At 68.8% G+C, this 10,154-nt stretch overlaps 1 protein-coding gene across 1 annotated transcript; it reads left to right on the top strand.

The window, feature by feature from the left end:
• The first annotated feature begins 22 nt into the window (after positions 1-22).
• On the top strand, positions 23-9,514 carry MPV17 (mitochondrial inner membrane protein MPV17). Its single transcript, XM_058021750.1, has 7 exons — positions 23-95; positions 5,116-5,231; positions 5,561-5,653; positions 5,874-5,969; positions 7,603-7,635; positions 8,687-8,739; positions 8,824-9,514. Exons 1-7 carry the CDS (start codon positions 23-25, stop codon positions 8,891-8,893), a joined length of 534 nt encoding a protein of 177 aa, XP_057877733.1. The 3' UTR covers positions 8,894-9,514.
• The last annotated feature ends 640 nt before the right edge of the window (positions 9,515-10,154 follow it).

The following is a 10,154-nucleotide window of genomic DNA, read 5'->3' as shown; positions in this document are numbered from 1 at the left end:
CCGCGCCGCGCCGCGCGGGGCCATGGCGGCGCTCTGGAGGGGCTGCGCGCGGCTGCTGGCGCGGCGGCCCGGGGCGGCGCAGGCGCTCACGGCCGGTAAGGGACGGGCCCGGCCCCCGCGCCCTCAGACCCCGCACACGGAGCCCCCGGCACACTGCACTGCCCGTGCCCCGCTCCGGGCACACAGCCCCTAGCCCGGAACACTGCCCGTAACTCCGCTCCGGGCACACAGCCCCTAGCCCGGAACACTGCCCGTGCCCCGCTCCCGGCACAGAGCCCCTGCTCCGGCACACTGCCCGTGCCCCGCTCCCGGCACACTGCCCCTGCCCCGGCACACTGCCCGTGCCCCGCTCCCGGCACACTGCCCCTGCCCCGGCACACTGCCCGTGCCCCGCTCCGGGCACACAGCCCCTGCTCCGGCACACTGCCCGTGCCCCGCTCCCGGCACAGAGCCCCTGCTCCGGCACACTGCCCGTGCCCCGCTCCCGGCACAGAGCCCCTGCCCCGGCACACTGCCCGTAACCCCGCTCCGGGCACAGAGCCCCTGCCCCGGCACACTGCCTGTGCCCCGCTCCCGGCACAGAGCCCCTGCTCCGGAACACTGCCCCTACCCCGCTCCCGGTACACAGCCTGCCCCGGAACACTGCCCCTGCCCCGGCACACTGCCCGTAACCCCGCTCCCGGCACACAGCCCCTAGCCCGGAACACTGCCCGTGCCCCGCTCCGGGCACACAGACTGCTCCCTGTACTCCGCTCCCGGCACACAGCCTGCCCCGGAACATTGTCCGTATCCCACCCCCGGCACACAGCTCCCCCGGAACACTGCCGGTACCCCGCTCCCCGCACGTAGCCTGCTCCGGCACACTGCCCGTATCCCGCTCCCGACACACAGCCCCTAGCCGGGAACACAGCCCCTGCCCCGCTCCCGGTACACAGCCTGCCCTGGCACACAGCCCCTGCCCTGCCCTGCCCCACACACAGCCCCTGCCCTGCCCTGCCCCACACACAGCCCCTGCCCTGCACACAGTCCCTGCCCCGGCACACAGCCCCTGCCCTGCCCTGCCCCACACACAGCCCCTGCCCCACACACAGCCCCTGCCCCGACACACAGCCCCTGCCCTGCACACAGTCCCTGCCCCACACACAGCCCCTGCCCTGCACACTGCCCCTGCCCCGGCACACTGCCCCTGCCCCGGCACACAGCCCCTGCCCTGCCCTGCACACAGCCCCTGCCCTGGCACACACCCCCTGCCCTGGCACACAGACCCTGCCCTGCACACAGCCCCTGCCCTGGCACACTGCCCCTGCCCCGCACACAGCCCCTGCCCTGCCCTGGCACACAGCCCATGCCCCTCCTGGCTGCCCCTCCTTGCCACAGCCACAGCCTGCCCCGGCACACGCCCCTTGCCCTGTGCAGGCACCGTCACAGTGCAGGAGGCAGGGCAGGAGGTCTGCAGTGCCTCAGGGATCTGACTTTGGGGGAGAAGGTGCTGCCGTGGCCTGGGCTCGGCAGGGACCCCGTGTGTCACACCAGGGAGGGGCCCTGAGCCGCTCCCAGCTCAGGACAGCTCTGTCAGGGCTCTGTGCCGGAGCCAGAGCGCTCGTGGGGACTGTCAGGAGGCGCAGCCCTCACACCCACACCCGGGGGGACGCTGTCCCAGGCCCCCCTCACCTGGAGGGATGGATGCTGAGCTGTAGCCCTGGGCAGGGGCTGTGCTGCGGGTGGGTGGGAGCTGGGGGGTCCCTGTGTGCTCCTTGCTGCCCCCCCTGCTGCAGCCCCCCTGCCACCCCCGCCCTGACTGTCTCTGCTGACTTGGGGGTGCCCATCCTGAGCTGGGGGCTCTGGGGTGCCCATCCTGAGCTGGGGGCTCCCCTCCCTTGCAGCCCCTGGCTCTCAGCCCCGGTGGCAGCAGGGGGGTGGCACGGTGCCCCCCATGCCTGGGGCACTGCCAGGCCGCTTAGCTGTTCCCGCTGTTATTTTTATCGGCTGTCACGGAGACGATTGCTGGCAGCACGGCCCGCTGTGCTTGGCGAGCGGCCGGGGCAGAGCTGGGAGGGGCTGCCCGGGGCTGGCCCTGCCCTCGCCTCCCCTGCCGGCCTGGCCCCGAGCTGGCCCCGGCCTCGGCTGCGCTCTGCCCGCTGCTGCTGCTTCCCTGGGAGCTGCGGCACAGCCCTGCCCGGGGCTCTGCCCGCCTGCGGGGCTGGGCACGGCCTCTGTGTGTGCTGGGCTGCTGCTGGACAGGGCCGCACCAGCCTGGGGCTGGGCTCTCCCTGCCCGGCTCTCCCTGCTCCAGCCACGAGGGCAGGAACGCTCCTGCTCCCCTTGCTCCTGCTCCCCTCGCTCCTGCTCCCCTCGGAGCTCCCACGGGTGATCCCCACCACGGCCAGGCTCAGCCCCTCACCTGCTGCCTGTGCAGTGTCCGTGCAGCTTCCCGTGCCCTGTGCCAGCTCCATGCCAGCCTCCAGCCTTGTCCTGCTGCTCCCAGGGACCCCCGTGCTGCCAGCTGGGGCCGTGCCAGGGCTCTGCTGGCAGCTGGCCGTGCCCTCTGTGCCCGGGCACCCTTGCTGGCCACGCTGCGGTCCCAGGGCTGCGGGTCAGCAGGGCTCTGCCTCCTGCATGCTGGGCCTGGGCCAGGCTGCCAGCAGGGCCTGCACACAGTGGGCAGCAGCAGCACGTGCCTGCAGCTGTGACCTGCTGTCCCCTGCCTGTGGAGAGCAGTGCCCGCCCTGCTGCTGCCAGGGCACCGCCGTGCCCAAGGAGATGGAGGTGTCCTACTTAGGTCTGGGCCCCGTGCAGGGTCCTCTGGCCACAAGAACATGGACCTGGGGGTCGGCTTGGCACCCTGGGCATGGGGTTAGGCTGGGATGAAGGCTCCAGCCCCACAGGAGCTGTGTTTGGGCAGTGCTGGTGGCACCCTGGGCATGGGGTTAGGCTGGGATGAAGGCTCCAGCCCCACTCAGAGCTGTGTTTGGGCAGTGCTGCTGGCACCCTGGGCACCAGGTTAGGCTGGGATGAAGGCTCCAGCCCCACAGGAGCTGTGCTTGCGCAGTGCTGGTGGCACCAGGTTAGGCTGGGATGAAGGCTCCAGCCCCACAGGAGCTGTGCTTGGGCAGTGCTGCTGGCACCCTGGGCATGGGGTTAGGCTGGGATGAAGGCTCCAGCCCCACAGGAGCTGTGTTTGGGCAATGCCAGTGGCACATGGGGTTAGGCTGGGATGAAGGCTCCAGCCCCACAGGAGCTGTGTTTGGGCAGTGCCAGTGGCATCCTGGGCACCAGGTTAGGCTGGGATGAAGGCTCCAGCCCCACAGGAGCTGTGCTTGGGCAGTGCTGCTGGCACCCTGGGCAGGCACTGCTGCCGAAGTCACTGCTGGGGGCTGGATCTGGCTGCATCCCCAGCCCCAGGAAGGGATGCAGATGCACAGACAGCTCTGTCCCTTCCCACAGCCTCATCACTTGTGGGCACTGTACCCGGAGCCTTCGGCCCTGGATGAGTAACAGCAGTGTCTGCTGTGGTCTCCATGAGAGCTGTGCCCCTGCTCCATGGAGTGCAGCTCTGCGGAGTGCAGCTCTGGGAATGCAGCTCTGGGGAATGCAGCTCTGGGAGTGCAGCTCCATGGAGTGCAGCTCTGGGAATGCAGCTCTGGGAGTGCAGCTCTGGGAATGCAGCTCTGGGGAGTGCAGCTCCATGGAGTGCAGCTCTGGGGCGTGCAGCTCTGGGAATGCAGCTCTGGGAGTGCAGCTCTGGGGAGTGCAGCTTTGGGAATGCAGCTCCCAGGAATGCAGCTCTGGGAGTGCAGCTCCATGGAGTGCAGCTCTGGGAATGCAGCTCTGGGAGTGCAGCTCTGGGGAATGCAGCTCCATGGAGTGCAGCTCTGGGGAATGCAGCTCTGGGGAGTGCAGCTCTGGGGAATGCAGCTCCATGGAGTGCAGCTTTGGGAGTGCAGCTCTGGGGAATGCAGCTCTGGGAATGCAGCTCCCAGGAACGCTGCCGTGCCAGCCCCGGAGCTCTGGCTGTCCTGGCCTGGAGTCCCCTGCCTGCCCCCATGCCCTGCCCGGCGCCGTTGTGGCCCGCGAGCTGGAGGGGCTGCTCTGCCGTCATGGGGGGTGTGGGGGCAGACCCCCAGATCCTGGGGCTGGTCGGGGCTGGGACATGGAGCCTGTGAAGCAGCAGTAGTGCTCTGTGGGCGGCAGAACCCGGGCTGGCGCTGCCGGTGAGCTTCAGGCACCACCTGGCACGGTGTGGGGACAGGGAGCTGGGCCCTTATCCGTGAGGAGCTGCTGACAAAGTCCCCAGGACAGGGCTGGTACCACAACCCTGGGGCTGTCAGGCTGGGGCTGCGCCCCTCAGACCGAGGGTTTGCTGGGCCCGGGGCTCCCGAGGACGGAGCAGAGCGGCAGCGGGGCTGGAGACCTGCCAGGGAACCGTCCCGGGGGAGCGGGCAGAGGGAGCAGGAGCCGCCGGGGCCGGGGAGCAGCTGCCGGGGCAGCGCCGGGCCAGCTGAGTTGCGTCGAAGGGGTCAGGGGTGTGGGATGGAGCGGGAGCTGCCAGAGCCCCAGCCGGGCAGCGCCACACCGGGACACGGAGCAGGAACGGGGCCAGGAGCCGTGCCAGCTGCCGGCTGTGGTGAGGGGCTGGGGCAGCGGGGAGCACACACCGTGCCCAGCCCGGCTGGTGGGGCGGGGGACGCGGGCAGGGAGGGCATCGCAGTGGGCAGAGCCTGCCTGGGTCTGCAGGGAGGGCATCGCAGTGGGCAGAGCCTGCCCGGTGCCCAGGGAGAGGCTGCCGCGGAGATCATGGGCAGCAGCTGGGCAGGCTCTGCTCTGAGAGCACCGTGGAGCCTGGCTGATGGGTCAGCCCCATGTCCAGATGCAGCTGGACACCGTTTGGAGCAGAGATGCTGCAGTGAGAGCCCTGAGGCACTTGGCAGGGTGGGACTCCTGTGCCATGGGGTTTGGTGCCATGGGGTTTGGTGCCATGGGGTTGGTGCCATGGGGTTTGGTGCAGGCCGTGGCAGCTGCAGCTGGGACAGCCCCACCAGGGCTGAGCAGGCTCAGGCACCCTGGGCAGGGGGCACACGGGGCCTGGCCTGCCTGAGTGGGCCGTGCTGGTTGCAGGGGCCCTGATGGGAGCTGGGGATGTGATTGCACAGCAGCTGGTGGAGCAGCGGGGGCTGCGTGGGCACCAGTGTCCCCGCACCCTGAAAATGATGGGCATTGGCCTCTGCTTTGTGGTGAGTGGGGATGGACGGGGAGGGATCATGGCATGGGATCCTGGCACGGGATCCTGGCATGGGATAGTGGGATGGGATAGTGGGATGGGAGGGCTCCTTCAGCAGGGTGGGAGCCTGCTGAAGGTGCCTGGGGTGGTGGGCTGTGAGTTGGGCCATCCTGGTGCCACCTCCAGCAGCCATGGGCAGGGCCAGTTCCATGGCGCAGGAGCAGCATAGGATGAGCTCGTGTTTGTGGTCCAGAGCTGGAGCAGGGCCGTGTAACCAGCCCTGGAGGCCCCAGCCCTGACCCCTGAGGACAGAGGCTGCTCCTCACCCCCTGGCTCCTGCAGGGCCCTGTTGTGGGCAGCTGGTACAGGATCCTGGACTGGCTCATCCCAGGGAACACAAAAGTTGTGGCTGTGAAGAAGGTGATCCTGGACCAGGTTGGTGTGACATGGCGAGGGTGCTGTGTGGGGCTGGGCAGTGGGCACAGGACAGACCTGTGCCAGGTGCCCAGCCTGCTCTGGGAGCCCAGTGCCTGCTCTGGGCCCAGCCCAGTGCCACAGAGGGCCGGGTGGGCATTTTCTCGGAGGCTGCCCGTGGCCAGCCTGGCTCCGAGCACCACGAGCTCCTCATCCCTCGGCCCGGGCTCCTCTCTGGCAGGGGGGCTTCGCTCCGTGCTTCCTTGGCTGCTTCCTGGCTGTCACAGGGGCCACCAACGGGCTCTCGCTGCACGAGAACTGGGCCAAGATCCAGCAGGTGAGTGCTGCTTCTGCCCTGGGCGCTGTGGGGCCCTGGCAGCTCCCCCTGGGCTGGCCCTGCTGGCTGCTCCCGTTCGTGTCCGTGCCCAGGCGTGGGGCCCACGGCCCTGCGGTGTTGGGTGCCCAGTGCTGCCAGTCCAGGTGCTGCTGCCAGGGCCAGTTCCTCTGGCACGGGTTCCCGTGGGCGAGCGCTGGGTCCCACCTGGGCCAGGCACGGGTGCCGCGGGCGTGCTGTCCAGCCCTGCTCTGGCTGGGGCACCGGAGCAATTACCGAGATGACTCCCATTAACGGTAATTGCTGGAAACCGGTGTGGACGCTGAGTCAGCGTGTGCAGGGTGAGTCACTGGGCAGCGGGTGCCCACCTGCCACAGGATGAGGCACCGTGGGGTGGGCGTGTGGCTGCCAGGACAGCAACAGCCACGCCAGCCTCTCTCACGGGGGCTGCCTGTGAACGGCCCGGCCTGGCTGGAGCTGAGTGCCACCAGCCTGGGTCCATTCCTCTGCATGGGCACCCAGTCACCAGGCTGCCACACCGGGACTGCCAGCCTGGCTGGAGCTGAGTGCCACCACCCTGGGTTCATTCCTCTGCATGGGCACCCAGTCACCAGCCTGCCACACCTGGACTGCCAGCACGTGCCCCTTGTCCTGCCCCAGAGCACAGGAGGCAGATCCCGGGGCAGGATCACATCCCCTCTGCTTTCCTCAGGCTCTGTGCAAGCCACGGCCGGGGCATGGGGTGCTCTGAGCTCCCTGAGGGCACACGTGGACAGATCGTGGGCACGGGCAGCGCTCTGAGCACTCCATCCATCTTCCTCTGCTCATCCTCACCAGTCCATGTCATGGATCTTGCCTTGCATGAGCACTCCATGAGCACTCCATCCATCTTCTGCTCATCCTGACCAGCTCATGCCGTGGATCTTGACGTGCACGAGCGCTCCATGAGCACTCTGTCCCTCGTGCCCTGCTCATCCTGACCAGCTCATGCCGTGGATCTTGCCTTGCCTTCCCCAGGGCACGCTGCTGTGGCTGGTGGTTGGTGCAGGCTGTGGCCCCGGGATCCCTGGCCTGGATGGGGGTGCTGGCCGGGCTGGAGCAGCGCTGGCAGCACCCTCCGCCCTGGCTGGGGGCGCATCCGCCTGTCCCCACGCAGAGGAAGCGTCAGCAGAGCATCCATCACCCCGGGCTGGGCTGCTGCCAGCGCCGCCAGGAGCCTGCCCTGCCGGCTGAGTCACGGCCAGGCTGCCCGGGGACTCATCCCGTTGTCCTGGGACAGGGCTGGGACGCGGCCAGGCTGCCCGGGGACGGGGCTGTGACACGGTCGTGGCTGTGGCACCGGGACACCGCAGCACCCTGGGCTCCCAGGCAGTGCCCAGCTCAGTGCCCTGCTGCGTCTCTGCTGCCAGGAGGGGCCTGGGGAGCGCTGAGCTGGGCAGGGCTCACAGCCCACCCCGGGGGACAAGCCGTGTGCCCTGGCTGTGGCACAAAGGGCTCTCGGGGGGATGGCTCTGGTCACCCTCATGGCTGTGCAGGGCATGGCCAGGGCTGCAGGGGCTCCGTGCCCAGCAGTGGAGCTGGGCACCAGTGGCAGGGATGGGGCCCTCTGAGTGCTCACACCTCCTTTTTCTTCCAGGACTACATGGATGCCCTGGTGACCAATTACTGTGTGAGTGCTGGCACGTCCCTGCCCCTGTCCCTGTCCCTGCCCCTGTCCCTTTCCCTGCCCCTGTCCCTGTCCCTGCCCCTGTCCCTTTCCCTGTCCCTGTCCCTGTCCCTGTCCCTGCCCCTGTCCCTGCTCCTGTCCCTGTCCCTGCTCCTGTCCCTGCCCCTGTCCCTCTCCCTGTCCCTGCCCCTGTCCCTGCCCCTGTCCCTGTCCCTGTGCCTGCCCCTGTCCCTGTCTCTGTCCCTGCCCCTGTCCCTGTCCCTGTCCCTGTCCCCGTCCCTGTCCCTGTCCCTGCCCCTGTCCCTGTCCCTGTCCCCGTCCCTGTCCCTGCCCCTGTCCCTGTCCCTGTCCCTGTCCCCGTCCCTGTCCCTGCCCCTGTCCCTGCCCCTGTCCCTGTCCCTGTCCCTGCCCCTGTCCCTTTCCCTGTCCCTGTCCCCGTCCCTGTCCCTGTCCCTGCCCCTGTCCCTGCCCCTGTCCCTGCCCCTGTCCCTGTCCCTGCCCCTGTCCCTGCCCCTGTCCCTGTCCCTGTCCCCGTCCCTGTCCCTGCCCCTGTCCCTGTCCCTGTCCCATCCCTGTCCCTGTCCCTGCCCCTGTCCCTGTCCCTGTCCCCGTCCCTGTCCCTGCCCCTGTCCCTGTCCCTGTCCCTATCCCTGTTCCCTGCCCTTGCCCCTGCCCCTGTCCCTGTCCCTGTCGCTGTCCCTGCCCCTGCCCCTGTCCCTGCCCCTGTCCCTGTCCCTGTCCCTGTCCCATCCCTCTCCCTGTCCCTGTCCCTGTCCCTGTCCCTGTGCCTGCCCCTGTCCCATCCCTGCCCCTGTCCCTGCCCCTGCCCCTGCCCCTGTCCCTGTCCCTGTCCCATCCCTGTCCCTGCCCCTGTCCCATCCCTGTCCCTGTCCCTGTCCCATCCCTGCTCCTGTCCCTGCCCCTGTCCCTGCCCCTGCCCCTGTCCCGTGGCGCTGCCGTGGGCTCTGTGGGGCACCCTGAGTGCCAGGCAGGGCTGGGTGTGGGACAGGGACCCTGGCAGGGCTCCTCACCTCTCCTCCCCTTCTCTGCCCAGATCTGGCCACCCGTGCAAATTGCCAACTTCTACTTTGTGCCTCTGCAGCACAGGTAGGGTTGTGGCCCTGGTGCCCAGTCCCTGCCCCCTGAGCTGGCAGCTGCAGACCCTGTCCCCTGTGTCCCCTCTGTGCCCAGGCTGGCTGTTGTCCAGTGTGTTGCCATCGTCTGGAACTGCTACCTGTCCTGGAAGGCGAATCGGATGTGAGGCAGGAGCCGAGTGCCGTGGCAGTGCCCAGCTGAGCCCTGCGTGATCCCACAGGAGCCCTGAGCCCTGGCAGTGCCCAGCTGAGCCCTGGCAGTGCCCAGCTGAGCCCTGCGTGATCCACTGGAAACCTGAGCCCTGGCAGTGCCCAGCTGAGCCCTGGCAGTGGGCACACATGGCATGGGCAGGCTGGGGCACGCAGGGTCCTGCAGTAGCCCCCTGCTCCTCTCTCAGGGGAGCACCATCCCCGGTGGGCACAGCTGCCCTGGGCAGGGGATGGTGCCAGGGCAGCCCTGGCTCTGCTCACGTGCTGTGCAGCAGCTCTGCCCTGCTGTGCCCAGCCCTTTGCCAGCCCTGCCCACAGCGTGCTCCTGCCCCGAGTGGCGCTCAGACCTTCCCCGCGGCTCATCCCAGGGACGAGAGCAGTGCAAGCGGGGCAGGGCTGGCCCTGGCTGTGCCAGGGGCACGGAGCCGGGCACTGCAGGCTGGGCACGCTCCCCCTGAACACGGCGTTTGCTGTGCCTCTGCTGTGGGCAGGCAAAGCATCAATAAACAGAACCTTCGCTTCTGATGGCCACGGCCCTTGTGGCCCGACGCGTCCCCGGGCGCTGAAGGCGCAGCTCTAGAGCAGCTGTTCTGTTCTGTTCTGTTCTGTTGTGGTTCCACAGCTCCTCTCTGCCCCATCTCGAGGCACCCAGCATGGGCAGGGGGCTGCAGGCTGCTGGGGTGGGCTGCCCCAGGGCTGGAGAGGGGAGGGAGCGCTGGCACAGGGGGCATGGTGCTTTAGGGGCCATCAGGTCCTGCTGGAGCTGTTCCATGGCCTGGAGAGGGGAGGGGGTGCTGGCACAGGGGGGCATGGTGCTTTAGGGGCCATCAGGTCCTGCTGGAGCTGTTCCACGGGCTGTGATTGTGCCTCCACGGCTGCAGACCAGCGAAATGAGGTCCACGGAGCCAAATGATGCTGGGAGCAGAGTTCCCCCAGGGCCAGGGCTTGCCTGATGCAGGGCTGTGCATCCAGGGAGGGTTCAGGAAGGGTTTGGGGTAGGGCTGGAGCTGGGTCTGGGCCAGGGCCACAACCCACCTGTGCCATGAATGAGATACCCAGCCTGTAGTGCCCGAGAGAAGCTCCACGGAACTGATGCCACTGCCTGCTGCCCTTGGGCATGCGTAGCCACACCCTGGGGATGTGTGTCCATGTCTGGGGCTGTGTGTCCATGCCTGGGATGTGTGTCCATGTCTGGGGATGTGTGTCCATGCCCTGGGA

This window comes from Melospiza georgiana, chromosome 3, assembly GCF_028018845.1.
Source record: "Melospiza georgiana isolate bMelGeo1 chromosome 3, bMelGeo1.pri, whole genome shotgun sequence".
NCBI classification, from domain to species: Eukaryota; Metazoa; Chordata; class Aves; order Passeriformes; family Passerellidae; genus Melospiza; species Melospiza georgiana.
Note: the sequence above shows the minus strand (reverse complement) of the source record. Positions and strands in the feature narration are given on the sequence as shown.